The 22734-nt window shown below is 53.8% G+C and overlaps 1 protein-coding gene across 1 annotated transcript; it reads left to right on the plus strand.

The window, feature by feature from the left end:
• The first annotated feature begins 12144 nt into the window (after nt 1–12144).
• On the plus strand, nt 12145–22458 carry PKDCC (protein kinase domain containing, cytoplasmic). The gene is made up of 7 exons (XM_059405534.1): nt 12145–12970; nt 17350–17472; nt 18136–18407; nt 19079–19158; nt 19410–19517; nt 21060–21233; nt 21460–22458. The coding sequence occupies exons 1-7, from the start codon at nt 12332–12334 to the stop codon at nt 21543–21545; spliced, it is 1482 nt and encodes a 493-aa protein (XP_059261517.1). The 5' UTR covers nt 12145–12331; the 3' UTR covers nt 21546–22458.
• The last annotated feature ends 276 nt before the right edge of the window (nt 22459–22734 follow it).

A 22734-nucleotide genomic window follows, 5' to 3' on the forward strand; every position in this document is an offset into this window, starting at 1 on the left:
AGTGGAGGGGACACAAAAATCTCTATTTAGAATAGACAATCTCTACACTCAGCCTCCATGCACCAAGGCAGACCTCTTTGTCCATACAATCAACCAAGACTTTACAGGGCCTCAGCCTTTGATTAGATGTTATGGGAAACGGGCAAAACAGGGTCTCAGCCCTCGAAGAGTTTATAATCTAGGTAAGGGAGGCAGGCAGGGGGACAAGAAATAAAAGAGAATCAGTACTGCACAATATAAAAAAGAAGAAATAAGGATACAAGGAACGGAGAGAAAGTCCCATGAGACAACCTCCTAAGAAACTTCTGGGGGATGGTGGCTAGCGTATGGAGAGAATGCAGAGAACTGACAGTGAGAAGGAGAAGCTAAAGGAGAAGGGGTTCCTACTCCAAGCAGGGTACATGGGTCCGGGCAAAGGCACAGAAGCAGAAACAGGGACAGCTTCTTTGGAGAACCGTATGGAAATGGGTCTCTTGGTAGAGTGGGGTGTGAGCAGGGGGACTATGGGAAATCAGGTGCATAGAGCAGACATAACAGAGGAGTGGAAGACTTTGACAGCCTGTAAGGGAGCAGGGCCTTGATGAGATCATTAGGGATCCATTGAGCTTTCTTGAACAGGGGAGTGGCCTGATAAAAAGTGGGGCCTTTGGGGAGATTAATCTGGCAGCCCCCCATGTAAGCAGGCATGGAGGGGAGGGGAGAAAAGGAGGGGAAGACAGCTGGGGAGCTCCTGAGGAAGCCCAGTAATGATGGCTTAGACGAAGGTGATGGCAGTAGGATCAGGAAAGAAAAGGTGAATCTGGGATAGATTTCAAAGGAAGAAGATGTGTTGACAGAATAGATATAAGAGGATAAAGGAGTGGGATGAGTTAAAGACACCTCTAAGATCTCCAGTCTGGGAGACTAGGAGGGTGGTGGAAGGGGAAGAGGGTAGAAGCCCTCCAGGGAAAGTGTGGGGCCAGAGGAGTTAATAAACAAAACCCCCAGGAGCTTCACGCTCCCTTCTAGAGCCCAGAGATGTCCAGAGCCTGGGCAACAAAAGAACCCTGTTCCCTGACAATGTGAACACCATTAATGAAAACAACAACTTTTATACAAACTTTTTTTCATGCACTTCAAAGTGATTCACACTGGCACCTTATTTGATCCTCAAAACAACCGCAGTCGGTATCATTATCCCCATTTTGCAGATGAAAAAACTGAGGCACAGAAAGACTAAACAACTTTCTCTAAGCCACACAACTAGTTAAGGGCAGAGCTGGAAGCAGAAGCCTTCTGGCTTTCAGCTCAGAACCCCTCCCAGTGCCTGTTGGCAGCCCAGGAGAGGGCGGGGCCTGGAGGGGCAGGTGCCCTGAGTCACTGGGGACAAGGAGTCTGGAGAGACAGGGTCCACCCCAGACTTCAACAGCACCTCCAGCCTGCTCCTCACACTCACATAGGGCGTAAGTCGGGAGCCCAGGGTTGGAAACGCCAAGTCTAATCAGACCTCACAAGCCCACAGATGGTTTGAATCAATGTGCTACCTTGATAGGAATAATGAGGAGTCCTGAAGACAGTCTTATGCCAGCTCTATCCGTCTGGACAGAGAACCCTATCTTTCACAAGAATTTCCCCATCCAGGGTCCCATCACCAACCAAGCGGGGCAAATCCTTCAGGAGGATGTCCCCTAGACCCACATCACACCTGCTCCCCGGCCCCCACCAGCAGAACCACCCACAGATTTTCCAAAAATTTTGGCCTCAGGTCTGATTTGACATGCTCTTGACTTCTCGGGCTTTTCTCGAGGCTGAAAATGGTTCCTAGGGAGAAACAGGTGACCACAGGTTACAAGGCCGGGCAGGGATTGTGAGGCAAAATGGTATGGTAGATGGACCTAGAGCCAGAGAAACGAAGAACCAGAAAAATGTCCCACCCACTTCCTGACAGAGAGAGTATTCCCAATGTGCACTGATTCATTCAATCAACATGACAGATGTCACGATGACATTTCCTTTGATGGGATACCTGACCTCGGGCACCCAGATCTCATGAAGTTAATCAATCCATAAGGTCACAGACTCCCAGCAACAGAACTAGACCTACAATCTAAAAAACCTCTCCTCTTACTGTGGGAACCTATCAGAGCCAGGACCCCCAGAATGGCAGCAGTGGCCGTTCCCCAGGGAAAGCTCAGGCTTAGGATCTCAATCCCCCGCCCCCAAGGGTGGTCCTGTGGGCAGGGACCTACTTTAATGTAATTTGGTCCTGCTCCACTCCTTGCCTAGCAAAGCTTAATTTGAAGCTTAAAAAACAATGAAGTTAATTTTTGAAAACCTTTCATTGAGTTCCATGAGACCCCTATTAATTTTATTGTTTCAATAAAGCATTTATTTAATTGTCTCCAGAAGGGCCCTGTTAAATGCACAGATGTTACCTGAGTCAGAAGGGAGGGAGCTGGGAGCCTTTTTTCACCCTCTCCCATTAGCACATTAGCAGGATTCTGTTATTGGATTAACTGATTGTCACCTTAAAAGTCACAAAGTAGAGCCCTGATGGAATGAGACACAAGGCAGGTAAATTCTGGGGAGCCATTTGGGTCACAGTTGCAGAAAGCAACAACCCAGGCTCATGGTAAAGAGATTGGGTTTGTTTAAGACAAAAGGAGAGCTTCCCCCCCTCCCCTGCTGATGAGGAAACACTTGCTCTTTAGCCGCTGGCACAAGGTTGATGACCCTGAAAAAAATCAGAGAACAGGGACATCAGTAGATGTATGCTATCCAAACCATAGGAGTTTGAACTCAAGCCTCAGCTTGAGTTGACAGAGGATTGGGGAACATCACTTTCAGTCCTTTCACAATTATTTACTGAATACCTACTACATGTTGCCACGCTACAGCAGTGAACAAAACAGAGCCCCTGCTCTCATGGTGCATACATCCTAATGAGGGAACACACAGACAACAGAAAATATAACAGACATATCTAGATAATTTCAGATGATGAGTGCTCTGAGGACAAAACAGAGTGATTTGTAGGAGTGGTCAGAAGAGGCCTTTGATAAGATATTTGAGCCAAGACCTGACTATAGGGAGAAGGAACCAACCACAGGAAGATCTGAGAGAAGAGCTTTCCGGGCAGAGGGAACAGCAGTGCAAAGATCCTGAGGCTCCATTTTGAGAAGAGCATTATCAAATAACTAAGGAATCAAAGGAGCATTATCTGGGGAGAGACCCAAGAGACCCTCTAGTGTAAAAATATGTCAAGAAATAATCTTAGGACAGAGAGTCCTCATCCGTCTTTGTGTCCCTGGTTATTTGTTTGGTGTCTAGCACACAATAGGTGATCAATAAAAAAAGGATTGAAAGGGAAAGGAATGAGAGGAAAGGTAAGATTGAACATGTAGAGGGAACTTCATTTAGATTACTTTTTTAGTCAACAACCAATTAAAACAGAAAGAGGAGAGAAAAAACAGCTGAGTCTACACACTAGGTCATTTGTTACTGAGCCAAGAAATGCCCAAGGGAAGGGGTATACAACTGCCTCCATCTAGGAGATCAAAATGTAACTGAAGAAACAGTAATAGTAATCACACCTAAAATTATTATAGGCCCTGATTATAGCTTAAGCGATGCTTCTGCAGACATTTCCTGTTTCTCATGAAATAGAAAATAACACTATTAGTCAATGTTAATGAATTGTCTATAGGCCCCGGCACCGTACTAAGGGATATACTGGGAACAGAAATCAAACAAGGCCCCACTTTCATAGACTATATAGCCCAGAGTTGACACACTTCAACCAAATGACACAAATGAGAGAAATTACAGTCACAATGAGTGTTGCGGTGAATAGGTACAAAGGACTGCAAGCACCCATACATACTGGGGGTGATCAGGAAAGGCTTCTCTGGGGAGGTGTCTTAGGAGCCAAGCTCTAAGGAAGAATGGAGTCACTAGGTAAAGAGGGCACACAAGAGTGTTCCAAGCAAGGGGAACAGTACGTGAAAGGAGAGAGCAAGGTGCACATGAGAAGCAGGGGAGGATAAGTGGGTCCTGAGCAGAGACAGGGAGGCAGGGCACAGTGAAGGGGGTAGCGGGAGTGGATAAGGCTCTAATAGGGGGGCGGGGCTCAAGACAACACAGAAGAAAGTTTGCCTTTGGCCTACAGGAAATCAGAAGCCAATGGAGGTTTTAAGGTATCTTCAAAGACTTGAAGGGCTGTCTGGAGAAAGATGGTTTAGATTTATTACGATCAAATAATGTCTTGGTTCCCTGTAAGAGAGTAAACTGTCCCCATTGACAGCGGGGCCCTGGTTGGCTATTTAAATGCCAGGGAGAAGTACTGCCTAGGCAGCACCACTGACTTCAACTTTTTCACCATCAAGGGTCCCTTTTACTCATCCTGCTGCCCCCACAGACTCCAATTTTTTTAAAGTCTATTTCCTAGGATACATTAGCATCACAGAATTCCTCATTTTTCTTAATAAACAACGAATGTCATTCAGCAGGACAGGAAGCCCAATGCACGCAATTCTGGCCACAAGTAAAGAAATTCAATGTTTCCTGGGGTGCCTGGGTAGCTCAGTCAGTTAAACAGCTGCCTTTGGCTCAGATCATGGTCGCAGGATCCTGGGATCGAGACCCGCATCGGATTTCCTGCTCGGCAGGGAGCCTGCTTCTCCCTCTCCGTGCTGCTCTGCCTACTTGTGCTCTCTATCTCTCTGTTAAATAAATAAAAAAAATCTTTAAAAAAAAGAAAGAAAGAAATTCAATGTTTCCTTTGGGCAAACTTATCACAAATACGTATAATTTCCTATAGGCTTTCTGAGATATTGACAACAGCTCCCCACTTCCCAGTACACTTACAGACTCTGGGACATCCTTCAGCTCCTGGCTGAGAACTACTCTTCTATGGCCCTACCCAAGGTTTCTTCCAACCAGGGTACCCTGAACCACAAGGTATAGCTTCCTTGTGTTCAAGCATTTGGGGAAGCAGCAATAAATGGGAACTAAAACAATCGAAGAAGGGCTTGCTGAAACAAAGAAAGCCTTGAGATGGGCCTTGAAGTATGCACAAGCTTTGGATAGGTAGGGAAAGAGCGTTGTCAGGCAGGAGCAGCATGCTCTCTAAGATTTGGTACAGAAACCAGCCAGGCAGCCCTGTGGAGTCAGGAAGTATCTGTGAATACAAGAATAGAAAAACTCAGTCGCAACTGACTTTAAACACCAAGCTGAATTATCCTCTAAATGACGGGGAGTCATCAAAGATTTTAGAACAGGAAAATGATGTGTTGGAAGCAATGTTCTTGGCAGATGAATCTGGTGCCCATACATGCTTCGAGGTGGGAGGGGAACTTCGAGGGGACCCAATCAACAGACCAGATGTGAGAGGAAGAGCCTGGCCGGAGGAGGATGGCAGCGAGCAAATAAAGGAGCAAATCCAAGAGACATTCTTTTTTAAAGCCCAGGACTTGAATTTGAGTTTAGAAGCAGCAGAGAGACAGTGAGGTGTCTTGGAGCCTGATGGTACAGAAATGAGACAATCACCAGAGGAAGCTCATGGAACTGGGGGAGAAGATAAATGCATGGGCCATCTTAGGGAGTTTTTACCCCATCGTTCATGGTGGCTACCTCTATAAGAGGGGTTGGAAGGGCAGGCAAGGTGGCTTTCCCATCTTATGATATATAATCTCCTTTAATGGAGGGATTTTGTGTAATTTCTACTTCCTTTTTTGTGCTTTTTCAGATTTCTCAAATAATTATTTTAATTTCATACAGACTCCCAGAGTCTCGTTAACCCTTTCACTTGTGATTTTATTCCCTCTCCCCTTGTGGGGAAGGGGAAGGACGGAATGATCCACAGGGTCTGCCGGGGTCTCTGAAAAACACATTGTCGGGGTTCAGTCTCTAGTCCTGAGTCTGTGGGTTTCGCCGTGAGTGAGCGGGGGAGGGCTCTTCAGTGTACCTCTTTCTGCATCTCCCTCCCTCTCTCCTCACCGGCTCAGATAGCATCAGACAGCCGTCTATCCCTGTCAGACAGCAATGCCAGGCTAGGAAAGACTGACCTTGGGATTTTTACAGCTGAGATCAGCCCAGCCCGGCCCAGTCCGGGGACTAAACCAACAGGCAGCAGGACCAAACCTGGAAGAGGACGAGCCTTGCACGCACAGGCATCTGTGTCCAAATCCCGGCTCTGTCACTGGTTACCTCACCTCTCAGTACGTCAATCTTCTCATCTTGAAAATTGGAGATAATAATAGTATTTATTTCCTAGAGGCATTAAGTGGAGCAAAGCATGATGAAAGGCATTTAATAAGCGTGCCCTATCATTAGTATTAATATGAACAATAAAATAATAAAACTTTATGACCAAACTCTGTTGCCTGGAGACAAAGATAACCTTAACACACTTCCATCTTGGTTCCCACTGGTGGCGTGGATTTGCCTCTCCCCATCTCCATGCTGACTGGAATTTCCTTATCCCAAACCGACAACGAACGGAGAGAAAAACCTAAATCGGGGCCCAAGTTGCACGGTGGTCTGCTCTGCCCCTTGAAGATGTGTGTGACATTCGACAGATTCCTTAATCTCATGAGCCCCAATTCCCTCCTGTATAAAACAGGTGTGACCACACTGACTTCACAGTGTGGGTCAAGAAACCAGAAAGTTCCTGGCACACAGCAGGCTTTCGGCTCAAGATGGTTCTCCGTCAGGGTGACCAGACCCTTCCTTGGTGTGAGTCCCTGATGGTATGGAGGGAATCTTCCCAATTACACCGTAAGCTCCTGAGGGCACAAGCAGAACCCAGGTCTCCTGAACAGTAAGGAGCCATCTTCTTCCCAGGCCTCGGTCCCAGCCAGCCTCCTGGGGCAGCCAAGAAGAGGGAGAGGACTGCCAGCCCTCTAGAGGTCCAGAACCAGATGCACAAACTCAACAGCCTCCCTTTCCTCCCCTTTTCTCTCCACTTTCCAAACCGCAGCCCTGAGGTTGCATGAAAAGAACTGGTCCTATCTGACAAGGGCCTAGGAGGAAAGTTGGCCCCATGTACCCTCAGGGTGCATTCGGCTTGGTCAAAGAAGGTATAATGTATCAGATCCAATCACCCAGCTCCTATGCTCCATTCCCATCCCTCTCCGATGCAAAGGCCTCTGGACAAAGGCAAAGGTCTCCCTTCACCACCACACACACACACACACACACACACACCCCGCCCCGCCACCAGAGTCCATCCATCACCCAGTCGTGATCCAATGGTCAACTCTCCATTCACCTACGAGCCTCTCCAGCTGCCCCAGAACAGAGGTCCTGGAGTTCAGCTCTCACAGAATTTCAGTTCTGGGCTGGGTCCAACACGAAGGCAGGCCCCCCCCTTGTTCCTTCACCCAAGTAAGGGCTCTAAAGAGGTACCTCTCAGCCTTCTCTGTTGTTCCCCCTCCCCCACCCTCCACCTCCTCCAATCAAAGGAAGCAGTGTAAGAGGAGGACTCCCATCTCAGCCAATGAGGAAAGGGAGAGAAAGGGAAGCGCGGTGCAGCTATCTGGGCTGGTGGGTGAGGCTGAGCAGGAGGGGAGGATGGAAAAAGAAAGAGTTCTGCCCAGAAGGGAGACTAGAAGGACCCTTGGGACCCCAGACCCAGAGACAACAGTCTGGGCAGTGAGAGCTCTCAGAGGCTACAAAGCCTTAAGTTTGCTAGGGTCCTGGAGGGCCTCACCCACTGACAGGTTCATGGAGTCATAATGGCTCACGTTTGCATCTGGGAACCCACACAGTGGAACCAAGCTCTTTTCCAGAAACGAGTAGAAAGATCTCTCCTGAGTCACAGCTTTCTGTCTCTTTGTCTGACTATCTTTCTCGGGATTTGAGGCTTTGTCTCTATCTCCCTGTATCTGTGTCCTGTTGTCTTATCTTGTCTCTTCTCTTTCTCCCTCTGCCCCCATCTCTGTCTCAGATCGTTTCTTGGGGACTCTGCCTTGGGGCTCCCGCTCTCCAGTGTGTAGGAAACCTGACCTTCATCATCTGTTTTTTATATTTTGGAAAGTCAGCCTCACTTCCTACCTGAGGGAAGTGGGGGGTGGGGGAGCCAGCTGCCTGACTCCACCCCTTTCCCTCCCTCCTCCTCGCCTGAATCCATCCCCTCCCCCAGCTTCTTGCCCCAGAGAGGCCTATCCTGCTCTCAGTCACTTTGGCATCAGTCAGGCCCTGATTCCTTGTCTTCTCCCCACAGCTCACTGTGGGGCCGGCAAGACAGCGAGACCTCTTCTGATCAATTGACCACTGGTTTGCTGATTTGGAAAAAAGTGAAAACTCCAGACACAATGAAAGCCCAGGAGGCTGAGGGATTACACCAGTGGAAGCCAGAATGGAAGTCAAGTCCTTTCTGCCTCTGGGCAGAGTTACAGCCAACCAGGCAATGTGGTCACAGATGTTTATTTGTTAGATATGACTATGAATTCTAGCAATAGATCACACATACTGAGGGCCTGCCTTGTGCCGGGCACTTTACATGTCTTTGCGTTTCATCATTCAACAACTTCACGTGGTAGGTACCAGAATTTTCTCCCATTTTCTTCATGAGAAAGCTCGACACAGAGAGGTCAACTGTCTTGCCCAAGGTAACTCAGCTACTGAGATTTGAACCCCGGTTTCTCTGACTCCAAGTCCCAAGTTCTTGACTCTACATCAAAGTTTCCAAGATTAGAGAGATGTATTTTGTACATTTCCTTTTAAAGGAAATAAATCCACAGAACTCTGAGGATACGCCGTCAAAGTCCCAGGGACCCAGGCACCACAGTTGCAGAAGTGTTGTAACTTGCTACTTTCTGGGAGGCCTAGAAGAACCAGCTAGCAAAGATACACGCAGTGGCTAGAAGAGAGCACTTCAGGAAGGAGGAGCTGGGAGGGCAACCTGGGAAAACACGGAGAATGGCTGCAAGTCAGGACACAGAGCAGGCACTGGGCTGGGGAAGTCTGGCTCTGAGCGGGGAAATGAAAAGGGTCCAACAGCACTGGAGGGAGGGCTGGGGAACCTCACAGAGGCCCAGCGGTCCAGTTCAGTGTATTCTCCAAGTTTTCAAGCAGGAGCAGAATACTCCAAAAGAGGTGTTTGAGATCCGGGCTGAAGGTTAAAGGGAGACAATGAAGAGGGCTTCTGAGAGGTTGGTATCACAATCCTGGCAGCCTGACAAAACATGCAGTTAGGAGGTATCTAAAAGACATTTCCAGAGAAATCTAGCCTTTCGGAGTCTGAACTCTCTGACTCCTTCCCAAGGATTGCTCTCCAAGTGAGTCTTTGGGTTGGGTAGGGGTGTGGCGGGCAGGAGAAATCAGGAAGACAGGGCCTGTCTGCAGCCCTGAGCCTTCACAAGAGCAGACACTCTGGGTGACTGTGGCCCTGAGCGACCGCTGGAGGAAGACTCTTGTAAAGATGGCATTCAGTGCTCAGAGTTGGACACTGGCCTGAGGAGGAGACTGGCCCTGCCAGGTCTCTGAGAGCAGGGGATCGGGGGGGGCGGGGGGGGGGGGCGGAGACACACTATAGGTGCTGAGCTTGAAACAGTATTTTGTGCCTTTTTCAACTCTTTGAAAGGATGGTTCTTCTCCCTGGGTGGCGAAAAAGAAAAAAGAAAAAGAAAAAGCAAACAAGCAGATTTTGGTTAAGAACTCAAGAACTGCCAATTCAGAAATTCTAATCTGTCCAAAAGTGCAATCCCTTTTTTTCAGAGGCCAAAAACCTATTTCCATCAAAGATTGTATATGTCTGTGTGTCTGAGGGCTGGCAGGGAGACAGAGTGGGTGTGAGGAGAGAGCTGAAATGCCTTTGTTCCTGTGTATAGAGCTACTGCTCCATGGGCTTCTACATGTGTGTTGTATGTACGTTTGTGCCTGCTTCTCAGGCCCCTGTGTGCACTGAACTTTCAAACCGTGATAGAAACACTGAAGTTTGGCAAAGATATCATAGGAATAATTATCTAATTTCAGAACATGTTATTATAATACCTACTTGATGTGTAACAAACTTAACAATGTTCGGGTTATATGCACCAACTCTAAGTCAGAGACTCACGATGCCAAGTCTTATCTCAGGGGCTTCTCCAAGATCCTAGAGCAGAGCAGGCCCCAAAGAGAGCTCTTAGGAATATCTCTCCCCCCATCCCCCACCCCCCACTCCATGGTGTCCTCCTGGATGTAGAGGTTTGGCTGGGGAGATAGGAGGAGATGGCTGGAAGAGAGGCAGAGCCTATCTTGGGAGGCAACCCTATTCCTCCCAGAATCCCCAGTCTGCACCAGTAGAAGAGAACAGCCTGAACTGGGAAGAGAACAGCCATTTGGGGGTCACAGAGGCAGAAAGGCTTTCCCTGACTCAGCAGTGGGCGCCAGGGGGGCCTCAGGATCTGCAAGCCTCCCTTCTTCCCCAGGGGCTGGGTTGGATTGAGGCTGTGTGAGGAGAATGTTTGCTGTTTGCTGCTGCTCCCTGTTGACTTTAGCCAGTAGCTCTGTTTACAAACCCAGGTTGGTTTTCCCAGCACAGTTAATTAGAACAAAGACATCTGGTGTGAGGACTGGGGAGGGCATCTGCTCAGAGCATTCCCCCCACCCCCAGCAGCAGTGGGCCAGCAACAGGGCAGAGCAGCTAAACAGGACCAGACCGAACCGACCAAACCCAAGGTTCTCAGGAGAACCATGGCTTTTCTCACTCTGCCTTTCCCATGCTTGCCAAGTTAGACTGGGCCCCAGTGCTCCAGTCTTAGGGGACCCCAAGAGTCAGGGATGGATGCCCCTAAGCCGGTAGAATCGCAGATGGGAGCTCAGAGACTCAGTCCTCTCCTGTGCCCTTCCATGTCCAAAAGAATCAGGCAGAGATTCCTGTCCCCTCTCTCTTCACAGGGATTCCCCATTCTGTAGGAATGCCAGACGTCTTCAGCCCCCTGGAGGAAAATCTCCCCTTTCTGACACCCCCTCACGGAGGTGTCCTTTTGACACCTTCCTGACTCCTCTCCAGCCAATCTCTGACACTGCGGGGAGGAAAGAGATTAACCAGCCTAGAACCAGAGGGTGGCAGGAAGGTGCCCAGGAAGGTGAGACGTTCTGGGTGGACAGTTCCAGGGAGGTGGGAAGTGGAGGGCTGGGATGGGGAGGGGCAGCGGCTTATCTCTCCCAGGAGGGGGGAGCTCACTCCAAACAGCTAATGCACTGGCGTGTGAAAGCCCCTCAATTAGCACTAATGATGCAATCAGGGAGGGAGGAGGAGGGACCAGAAGTTCTGGCGGAGTCAGCAACAACTTACACACAGGGTACACGCTCCCTTCCTCCGCCACAGTGGCCCCTTCAGACACACCAATGCACACACTCCACAGACAGCCCAGACCACGCAAGTCCGTGGGTTACAAATGCACTCTTGCACAAACTACTAGCATGCATATGGTTCGCGATCCGCAGCTCACTGCGGGGACCCCGGGGAAAGGAGCTCGATCCGGGGCTTCAGGGTTAAGGAAAATGAGAAACCAGAAAGACTTGGTGGTTGAGGCTGAATAGGGCATCTTCGATCCTCTGATCCCAGAGTTCCAGACCCACACAGGCTCGCAGGTGCCAGCGTCTCTACGTCCACCTCCCCACATCACCCCCACCCCTTCGCCCCGGGATCCGGGACTGGGGCGAGGAGCCTCCATCCCCAACTCCACCGGAGGGAGGTCCTGGGCTCCCGGAGAGAGCTCTGAAATCCCACGGACCCCCAGCACCCCAGAGCCAGCTGCTCGTCCCCTCCGGAGCCCGTTACCCGCCGGCCTCACCCCTTTATCTTCCCCACCCCGCCCGGCCGGCTCCGTTATCCGCCTCCTGGTCCCGCTCTCCGGCAGCCCCGGCCCCGTTATGCGCCCTCGCGCCGGGACCGGAGCTCCCGCGCGTCGCCGGTCGCCGCCGCCCCCTCCCCCTCTCGCGGCCCGAGCCCGGGGGGGCCCGCGGGCTGGGCAGGGCCGGAGCCGCCTCCGCGCCGCTTCCCAGGCCCGGACGGCCGCGGGAGGAGGTCCCGCTGTCAGTCAGCGGGGAAGGCCGGGCCGGGCGGCCGGAGGGGGCGGCGCCGAGGACGGGCTCCGGCCGGGAGCTGGGAGGTGGAGGCGGAGGGGGCGGGGGCGGGGGCGGCTCCGGGCCTTATAAGCGGCGGGGGCAGGGCGGGAGGGAGGCAAGTGTCAGGCCGATGTGCGGCCCGCGAGGGGCCGGGGTCGGGGCAGCTGGGGCCATGCGCTCGGACTGGGCAGGGGGTCGGAGGGGCGCAGAGCGGAGCCGCCTCGGAGCCTGAGCCTCCCGGGGCCGGGGCCGGGGAGCCGCGCGGGGCCGGCCGGCTGGGGGGAGGGGAGCGATGCGGCGCCGGCGGGCGGCGGTCGCCGCGGGTTTCTGCGCCTCCTTCCTGCTGGGCTCCGTCCTCAACGTGCTCTTCGCACCGGGGTCGGAGCCTCCGCGGCCAGGCCAGTCCCCCGGGCCCTCGCCAGCCCCGGGCCCGGGCCGTCGCGGGGGCCGCGGGGAACTGGCCCGGCAGATCCGAGCGCGCTACGAGGAGGTGCAGCGCTATTCCCGCGGGGGCCCCGGCCCCGGGGCCGGCCGGCCGGAGCGGCGGCGCCTGATGGACCTGGCTCCGGGCGGGCCGGGCCTGCAGCGTCCCCGGCCCCCGCGGGCCCGGCCCCTGCCCGACGGCGCCCCGAGCTGGCCCCCGGCTCCCGGCCCGGGCTCCCCGGGCTCGGGCCCGCGCCTGGGCTGCGCCGCGCTCCGCAACGTGTCCGGCGCCCAGTACGTGGGCTCAGGCTACACCAAGGCCGTGTACCGGGTCCGCCTGCCCGGCGGCGCCGCGGTAGCGCTCAAGGCGGTGGACTTCAGCGGCCACGATCTGGGCAGCTGCGTGCGCGAGTTCGGGGCACGGAGGGGCTGCTACCGGCTGGCGGCCCACAAGCTGCTCAAGGAGATGGTGCTGCTGGAGCGGCTGCGGCACCCCAACGTGCTGCAGGTACGACGGCGGGGGTGAGGGGGTGAGGGTGCTGGCTGGACGTGCCCAGGCCCCGTCACTCTCACTGGAAGGGAACCCTCGGGCATACAGATAAAGAAACAGAGCCTGGGTGACTGTGCTCAGGTTAAGCTGGGGGCAGACCCCTGACCGCAGCCGCTTCCCACCACACTACCCCTACTCCTGAGTGAGCTGGCTCTTTACCTATGGAGGAACTCCTGGGTCTCTCAGCTTACACCCCCATATCCTTTGAAGACAGAGGCCAGGACAGAGGGTCCCAAAACTCGAGGCAGGAATGCGAGTCTTTAGTACTTAGGACCCTGCTTCTGGCTGGAGCTGGGGTGTTGAGCACCAGGAAAATGACCCCAAGCCAAGACACAGAGGTCATCCCTGAGTCAGGATTCCAACTGCAGTGATAGGGCCCCCTTTCTTGATGGAATCTCAACCCCCAACTTCTCTCAACTTCCAGTAGCTTGTCTGGCTTTGCAGATGGGAGGGGACAGCAACAAGGTTGGGAAGGGCCGGAAAGAGACCCTGTATCAGGCTTGATTCCCGGAGAGCATCCCCCATCCCCCATGCAGAAGCCACTGGAAGGACTAGAGGGAATTGGGTAGTAGGCCAGAAAATGCACAGCCCTTCCCAGAAGTGACCCCGCCATTCTCCAGGCCTTAAAAACAGCCCTTGGATCTTTGAGGAAACTTCAGGTTCTTAGCTCAGTGCTCAGAGGACAGACTACATGCCTGAGGGTCTCAGGGTCACATTTTCAGAGCAGATTTAGTCAGTGGCTGGAAGACTGAAAAGGCCAAATGCCCAGGTTCCTACTAAATGGGACTCTGTCTTTCCTGTTCACTGGGGGGTGGAGGGGAGAGATGAGACCCCACCTTGTCCCCTCCAGTCTAAACTAAGAGACTGGGCCTCTCATAGCCCCAGCACTGCCCTAACACACCCACTTCCACCTCTCCCCCAGCTCTCTGTCCTCGAGTCGGCCCTAGGATTAAACAAACTCTTCCCTTTGCACATGTCTGAGCGGACTGAGAGGGGAATCCCTGACTGGTCTTGGCCCGCTGAACAGAGGGTGCGGGCAGACTCCCCAGCAGAGGAACCTGCCAGCAGAACTGACCAGAAATCTGGGAGTCCCTCCCTCCCTTTGTGAAGACTGAGATAGACCCCCAAGCCTGCCTGGGTATTGCAGAACAAGCCAGAGAGAGGCCAGGGAGCTATTTATATTCCTGCTGACTCCAGGTCTCCCCAGGCTCCCCCCAACTACTGTGGGACACTTGTGACCAGGTCCTAGGCCCTGAGCTGGTGGCAGGAGATCAGCCAGAGCCAACAGTTGCGGGCAGCTATGCCTGGTTGCACAGCTGACATTGTGCCTGGAGCTTCAGGGAGTGAGCGACTGGTTACGTGGCCATTCTCACTGGGAGGATCTTGTTCTCTTCGCTTCCTAGGGGCTCTTGGGAACTTTTTGGCAACCCTGGGGTATCAGCCAGACTCTGAGGCAGTGGAGAAGCAGGACCTTAAGTGTTAGTTAATTGACTCAAGCGTCCCCCCCCCCCCCTTAGGACAGGTTTGAGGTTTTGATGTGCTCTCCTGTCTCTTAAGGGATTTCTCCCTCCTTCCCTCCCTCACCCACCCAAGCTTCCTGACCAGCATCTAGTTAACTGCCCCCATGCATCTCACAGAGCGGTCCTCCGCTTTCATGTCAGGCCCCCGCCCGATTCTGAAAGCACCCGCCCCCAAATAATATCTTTATCACATAGGTAATACATACATATTACAGCTGAAGAGTTTTCACCCGTTCCCTCACTAGACCAAGACTGGGTCTGTCTGAGGTAGGCTGTGTGACTCTTACTGGGTCATACTAGGGGCAGTTGCCCTAGGGCACAAATGTTAAAAGGTGGGGAGAGTCCCAGGCCTTCCCATCTGGGGAAAGGTAAAAAGCTACCATCAGCGAGAAGAAAGGGTTCCTGAGTGTGACTTTAGGAATTGTTTCAGGGCAATGTTCCTCATGTTTCCTCTGACCGCCAGCTAGGGTCCCTCTGGCCTCTTCTGCAGGGCCGACTCTGCTGCCACAGAAGCCTGCTGTGGGGTCTTCTTGCTCAGGAGGCTGCAGTGAGGTTGTGCGAGGAACTAGAAATAATGTCTTAATACCTCTTACTCATGTAAAATTTCAAAACCATTTGACTGCCGAACCAGGGAGGAGCCAAAGAATGCTTCTTAGAGTTCTGGCTCCCCCGGGCCACCTGAGGCCCCGTCCCCATCTCTGGCAACCCCAAAGTTGATTCTGTAAGTTCTAATTGAAAATGTCCAGGTAGATGTCCCACCGTGCGCCTCCCAGCACTTTCTCTGGTCTCTGGGGACTGCCTGGGCAAGCTTGCTCTGTCCTTCTTCCGTCAGCCCCCCCCCCTCTCTCTTTCACACACACACACACACACTACTCACATGATAGATGCCTCTATAGCCCAGGGTCAAAGGGCAAAAGGGTCTTCCCTCCCCCCAACCTCCACAGTTCCAGGATCTCAGGCCTTAGAGGGGGCCCCATGCCTGCTTGGGCTCAGATTCTGGCCCTGCTAGAGTATATTTCTTCTCCCAAACGAACAAAAGATGCAACTGAAATGCTCAGCCTCACGCTTCCTGGGGGGGTTAATGGTGTTTTTTTATTTTTTCCTGAGGGGTGTTGATTAATACCTCGTTAACAGCGCATTTAACGACCTCCGGGTGTTTAATAACCTTCAGAAGTTTCCCACAAAGGCTCAGACTCTGGGCAAGAAAATGAGAACCAGGCCCCAGGGCTGCTCCCCTTACCTACCCCCCACACACACACACACACCGGGGCCTGGGGCCTCCCTGGGCTGATGCGAGGTGGGGGAGCAGAGACAGAAGGAAGAAGAGAGGGTGGCTGGGACTGTCCCCTGATCCCCCAGTTCACAGCCCCAATGATCTAATGGCGGCCCTGAGCTGGGCCTGCTCTCAGCTGGCTCCAGGAGCTGAAAGGGCACTCCTGGGACGGATGAGGGTCTGTGAGGGCCTGGAGTGGATCTGGGAGGGGTGTGAATGATGGTAAGGAGGGTGACAGTATGCAGGGACATCTAGCCTGTAGGCTTGACTGCCCCCTGCACCGCAACACCCCCGCCACCCCAGCCCCCATATTGTGCAGCTCTCCCCTCTCCCTCCTGTGGCCTGGACAACTCGGCCTTTGTGTTCCTACCCCACATGGTGTTGGCTGTTTTGAGCAGCATCTGATCCCCGGCCGATGTGCAGTGTGGAGGAAGCAGGGCTCTCTCTGGATGCCAGTTTAGGTGTTAATGACAAAGTCAGGCTGTGCTTCCCAAAAGTCCCTGGCTAACTGAGCTATACCAAGCCCACTCTCCGGCCCTGACCCTTATGAGCATGCCCCCAAAGAACTGATCTTCCCCCAGAAACATCCCTTAACTATTACTGCCATTGGGGGGTATGACCACCCCCACCGACATATGCAAAGAACACCCAAGGCTGTGCTCCTTAGCTGCTTTGTTCTTATAAATGTTTGTTACCAGGCCTCGGGGAGCTTCTTTTTCTGCCCACAAGACCAGAGCTGAGAAAAAAATGAAGTTGCCAAAAGTCGAAATGATAAGGAATAGAGGACAGGGACGCCTGGGTGGCTCAGTTGGTTAAGTGTCCGCCTTTAGCTCAGGTTATATTCCCAAGATCCTGGGATGGAGTCTTGCATCAGGGTCCTTGCTCAGCAGGGAGCCTACTTCTCCCTCTGCCTGCCTCTCCTGCTGCTTGGGCTTGCTGTCTTTCTCTCTGACAAATAAATAAATAAAATCTTAAAAAAAAAAAAAAGTTGGGGGGATTGAGGACTGGAGCAGGGGAAGAGGTGTAATACCCATTTGCTGGCTTGTTGATTAACAAATGGTATTAGAAAGAACCAGGCTGTGGAATCCAAATGACATAAATTTGAATGCTAGCTCCTGCATTTATTAGCTGTGTGACATTATGCAAATTACGTAACTTCTCTGAGTTAGTTTCCTCACCTGTAAATTGGAGATTAATAATAGTACCTAGTATGTCTGCGTAAGGTTATAAGTATCAGGTTATACGTGTAGGACATTTAACACGGTGCCTGGTACATGGCTGATACGTGGTGTCCAGACCTGCCCATTTACCTGAGTGGCAGGAGGTAAGAGGCAGGTCCATCAGCAGGAGCTATGGCTGCAGGGGCAGAGGGCAGGCTTCCCTGGGCAGTGCTGCTCTTCTCTTCTGGCCAGAGCTGAAGCAACCATCTGGGGATGGGGGTGGGAGGCGGGTAGTGCAGAGGGAGGGGGACCTCTGACAGCCCAGCCCTTCTCTGTCCCCACCCCGACGCTGTGACCTAATGACCTGCCCTGGGCCTCCCCCAGCTCTATGGCTACTGCTACCAGGACAGCGAGGACATCCCGGACACCCTGACCACCATCACAGAGCTGGGTGCCCCTGTGGAGATGATCCAGCTGCTGCAGACTTCCTGGGAGGACCGCTTCCGAGTGAGCAGGAAGGAGGGCTGGGCCCTGGGCTCCTTGCTGGGATGGTTTTCCCTTAGAAGGCCTGTCCTCCAGAGTAGCTTGGACTCCTCCTCAGTCGGAAAAAAGAAGGAAAGATGGAGCAATGCTGACTCGGCTATCAGCCAAAGGGTTAAAAAAAAAAAAAAGAAGCAAGACATAGAGGATCCTGGTGTTTTGGTGCTCCTGCTCCCCTTACACACACACACACACACACACACACACACACACCTGTACACACGTGTGCACGCATGCGCACACGCTCGTAGCCTGGCTCTAAGAGGACCAGTGTCGTAGGACTAGAAAAGACCTTAAGGTCATCTTGACCCTCCCTCTATTTCCACGCACTGGACTAAAACCCGCTCAAGATGCAGCTTCAAGGGAGGAAACCTGGTATCCCCAGACTTCCATGCTGCCTATTTCCTACCACATTACTCTCAGGCTAGGCCTGCCCAGGGTTAATAGAAAATCACTGGCTTGCTCTGTGAGGCCCCTGGCTCTCAGCCCTTAGTAAGCACTGGGGCCTTTAAGAGAAAAGCCAAAACCACCCCCTGCCCCTGCTCCCTGCCCCAAAGGGCTGAGCCCTGGAATCCCCCAGACCCACTCCCAGGAGACAAGCCTATGAGCAGCCTTGTGTCTGCCCCTCAGATCTGCCTGAGCCTGGGCCGGCTCCTTCACCACCTGGCCCACTCCCCCCTGGGCTCTGTCACTCTGCTGGACTTCCGCCCCCGACAGTTTGTGCTGGTGGACGGGGAGCTGAAGGTGACAGATCTGGACGACGCACGCGTGGAGGAGACGCCGTGTGCCAGCAGTGCTGATTGCATCCTGGAGTTTCCAGCCAGGAACTTCAGCCTGCCCTGCTCGGCCCAGGGCTGGTGTGAGGGCATGAATGAGAAGCGCAACCTCTACAATGCCTACAGGTGACCTCCGCCCCCCCCCCCACCCCAACCCAGGAAGGCCAGGGAGAAAGAGTGGGCCCCAGGAGGGCATGGCAAGGGGAGAGCCCACATGAGGTTCAGGAAGCCAGCCAGGGTGGGGAGACTTGGCCTTGTCCAATGGAGTGGCAGGGGTGGGGAAAGTCTTCCACCCACTTAAGAAGGGAACTTCAGGCTCCTGACGATGATGCTAAAAATAGTCAGCTCCAAGGAGAATCTGGGGTGGGGGTGGCAGCTGGAGGCCTCTTAAAATAGTGTCAGATTCAGATGTAGGGCTGGTGGGACAGCACTACCTCTTCTTCTCCTGTCCTTCACCTCTGGAAGCTCTTCCCTGGGCCCCAGCTATGGGGCTGTTGTGACAAGGATCAGCTCAGGGGACAGGGTGATACTGGGTGGTGGGGGAGTCCTGGGGACGTATGGGGTAAATAGACCTCAGATTGTAGGGTGGTGTAAAGTTAAGGGGTGGCCTTAGGATGTGCCCTGATCCCCACCCTGAGTCAAAGTGGACTCCTTATTATGCTCTGGGGTTATGCCTAGGTCGTAGGCCTGAGGGATCAGGCTCCTTGGCCAGAGTACGGTTCTGTCCCAAGTTGGGGCAGAGGAAGGATGTGTCCCCAAGGCCAGAGCACTGAGCCCCTGGTTTCTCTCTGCCCCAGGTTTTTCTTCACATACCTCCTGCCCCACAGTGCCCCACCCTCACTACGGCCTCTGCTGGACAGCATTGTCAACGCCACAGGTGAGCTCTCCGAGCCCCATCTGCATCCCGTCACCCTCCCGCAGCAGGCAGGGGGACAAGAATGACCCAGGACAGTGTATGGCCCAGAAGCCATCATTTCCCAAAGTGGCATTCTGTGGCAAAACCCCTTCCCTGTCCACTGGTCATCTAGGCCCAAGGTCCAGAGGAAGAGTGGGAAAGGCAGCTCGTTCCCAACCTCGGGGAGGGGTAGAAGCCCAGGCACCCACTCATAGCTACACTGTGCTGTGCAGGAGAGCTCAGCTGGGGAGTCGATGAGACGCTGGCCCAGCTGGAGAGGGTGCTGCACCTGTTCCGGAGCGGGCAGTATCTGCAGAACAGCACAGCAGGCCACAGAGCTGGTGAGTGGCTTCTGCAGGGCTCCAGAGGCCCGGAGCTGGGGAATGGGTGGGAGGGCGAGTGACCCCCTTGATTGGGCTAAGTGGCCTGCCCTCCTAAGCTTGACCATTTTTAGCCTCTACTTGGAGGCCTCTCCTCTGAGCCAGAATGACTATAATTTTGCTTTGACCTTGAGGAGGAGTAAGGGGGCACCGACGCCCCTTCTCTAATGGCTCTGGACCCCACTCTGTATTGACTGTGTGACTTTGAGAAGCTTTCCTACACCTTGAGCCTCCCTTTTCGCTCCTGTGAATTGGGTTTAGTATTTCCTGCCTCACAAAATGCTTATGGGGATTCAATGCCAGGCAAAGTGTGTGTGAGCAATTAACTTGGTTCCTGTTACACAGCTGGACTGCAATTTTTGTGTGGGCTTCTCTTTCCCTCCTCGGCCCTTCTGGGGCTAGGAGGGAGGCTGGCCGAGCCTGTGACTCCACTCGGAAACCAGCTGAGGAGCCCAAGAGCTGAGGGAGAATTCGAGCCCCTGCTGTCAGTCCCTCTGCTGAGGCCCTGGGGTTTATCCTGATTGGCAGGGGGGGCCAGGAGTGGGCAGCCTCTGTATTCAAGGAGCTCTGGCCAGTCTTAGGGGTGGGGGAGCCCTCGTTAGCCCTGTAAATAAAGTTTAACGAGGTGAACAATGGCTGGCTCTGTCCCTGAGGACGCCGTTTATGGGGCCATAAATCACAGCCAGCCCTGGACTTTGGTCTAGTCCCTGCTAGAAGAAGGAGGCAGGAGGGCGGGGTGGCCAGAGGCCCAGGGCTTCTGCAGGTGACCGGCCGGCCACTGAGCAGCTTCCTGACTGAGGAGCTCACACAGCCTCTGAGGGCCCTTTCTGTGTAATGGGAAGAATTTTCCTCCAGCCTCCTCCCCCCAGACACCTGATCTGTGGGGTCCCCAGTGGTCATCTTTGTGTTTCACAGTCATTTGCATCCCTTTTGAGAAATCCCCAACTGCCTGCTCCCAGAGGAGCTTTCCTCATCTCTCTCCCTAGGGCCCGAAGGAAGCGGGACCCAGGGGTGCTCTAAACTCATGCTAAACTCAAGTGTGGTCTGCAGACCAGCAGCGCCAGAAGCTGGTTAGAAATGCCCACCCCCATCCCCACCCCAGACCCCCGAAACCGGGATCTGCAGCTTAGCAAGAATCCCTGGAAATTCACAGGCAACACTGAAGTTTGAGGAGCCTGGCCTTAAATGTAGAGAACGTCCTCCCCTCAAGCTCTGAGTGTGCGTTTATCCCACTCTGCGCCCGCTGTCACGTGCTGTCAGAACCCACTGGGCACCCTTAGATTTGGGAGCTGTGGGTCTCCCAAACCCCGAAGCTGAGCTTTGCCTTTCCTGGGTGCTCAGGCCAGTTCCACAGCGGTAGCTGCCTTCATCTCCACGCGAGGGTGACCGGGCTAGCGCTCAGCTCTCCACTAGGCAATGAGTCTTAGCCATCCCAGGAAGCAGCCCCAGAACCTCCTGCCTGGAAACAGGGTTCTCATTCGTGCTCCATCCCCAAACCCACAGAGTACCAGCACCTCCCAGACAGCACCATCCTCCAGGAAGACTACCGCTGCTGGCCCTCCTACCACCACGGGAGCTGCCTCCTCTCCGTGTTCAACCTGGCCGAGGCCGTGGATGTCTGCGAGAGCCACGCCCAGTGCCAGGCCTTCGTGGTAACCAACCAGACCACCTGGACAGGTGAGCCCGCGGGAAGGGAAAGGACAACCTGAGGGAGGTGACAGGCGTTCCCTGGAAGAGACTGACAGGTAGTGGTCGCCTGTCAGAAGCCGGCTTTGATGAGAAGGCAAGAAGGTTGGAATGATGAGAGACAAGTCTCCCTGTCCTCTAGGCAGTCCTGTCGGGGAGAGCGGCCCCCACCTCCAGGGAGGGAAACAGCCCTGTTACCTCTCACCTCTGCCTCCAGGTCGGCAGCTGGTATTTTTCAAGACAGGATGGAGCCACGTGGTCCCTGATCCCAACAAGACGGCATATGTGAGGGCCTCAGGCTGACCTCTCTGGGGGCTCAGCTGCCAGCGGACCAGCCCCGCCCGCTGGGCTCGCCTGTGGAGGGAGGGTGTGCCTTGCACTAGCAGCACTGCATGTCGCCTGCAAGCCCCCACCCACCAGCGAGGCTGACATCCCAGACAGTGAGGTAACCAGGACAACGTGCAATAATGCCAAATGTTAAAATGTGAGTTTACCGGTCTAGGTATGGGACTGCTGGCCCCTGGGGCCAGGAATCACAGGAGCCGGGCGGGGGTCTGACTGCCTCTCCAACCCTCTGGGTGGCCAGCAAGGCTTAGGCAGATACCCACACTAGGGGCTTCGGCCCTCGCTGGGACAGTTCTGTGGGCAGCCCCACCACTGTGTTCATAGTGTGAGAATGTAGCCAGGCCTCCTGCTGCTGCTGCTGCTGCTGCTGCTGCTGCTGCTGCATGTCACGATCTGGTGGGGGCTGCGTGGGGACAATCGGTCATGGAGAGTTCTCTCAGCTGAGCTCCGGACAGAAGACTTGATGGGGATGCTCTGGGATGTGTAGGATTCCGCACCTGGGGAGGCCGCCTCTGGCCACCCAACCCTGGGGCACCCACAGGCCAGCACAGGGGCAGGGACAGAGGAGCACACAAGGTATGAGCCAAGACATGGGGTCAAGGAGCAGGTTGCTGTTTGAGCCAGGACCTGGGGTGGGGGTGGGGCCGGGGCCTTTCTGCCTCATTTGCTTTCAGTGAAAGCCGCAAAGCAGCCAAAACCAGCCTCTCCCCGCTCCTTGGAGTTTGTATCTCCAGAAGCTTTTGTACTTCTTGTTCATTAAAATGTTTATTTTTGTAAAAAAAAGAAAAGAAAAAAGGAAAAAAAAGGTCAATCAATTAATAAACAATGTTTCACGGCAAGGACGCTTCCCAAGCCGGTTTCTTGGACTGACTGGTCCTCAGTTAATGTCTTTGGTGTTTGTTTGGGGAAGTGGGGGCAGGAGGTTATGGGGGATGACCTCTGGAGGAGTGAAATCTCCGTGGCAAACACTGAAGTTGGCAAAATGTGTTGGCAGGCCCTGCTCCCATGGCGCCGCCTCCCTCCATGGCCCTCACATCCATCCCTCCGGATGATCGACAGGAGGGACTTCTATCCCCAAGGACATTCTTGCTTTAACACACACCAGTTCTTTATATATGGAGCTTTTATCCAAAGGACTAGTATCCTC

The sequence above is a fragment of the Mustela nigripes genome, chromosome 7 (genome assembly GCF_022355385.1).
Source record: "Mustela nigripes isolate SB6536 chromosome 7, MUSNIG.SB6536, whole genome shotgun sequence".
NCBI lineage: Eukaryota > Metazoa > Chordata > Mammalia > Carnivora > Mustelidae > Mustela > Mustela nigripes.

Bases quoted from the DNA above. Each gene is read 5' to 3' on its own strand.
- PKDCC (XM_059405534.1), top strand. From the start codon at position 12,332: ATGCGGCGCCGGCGGGCGGCGGTCGCCGCGGGTTTCTGCGCCTCCTTC. The intron at 17,473-18,135 runs GTGAGCAGGAAG...TCTGCCCCTCAG, and splicing joins CCTGGGAGGACCGCTTCCGA to ATCTGCCTGAGCCTGGGCCG. The intron at 19,159-19,409 runs GTGAGCTCTCCG...TGTGCTGTGCAG, and splicing joins CAGCATTGTCAACGCCACAG to GAGAGCTCAGCTGGGGAGTC.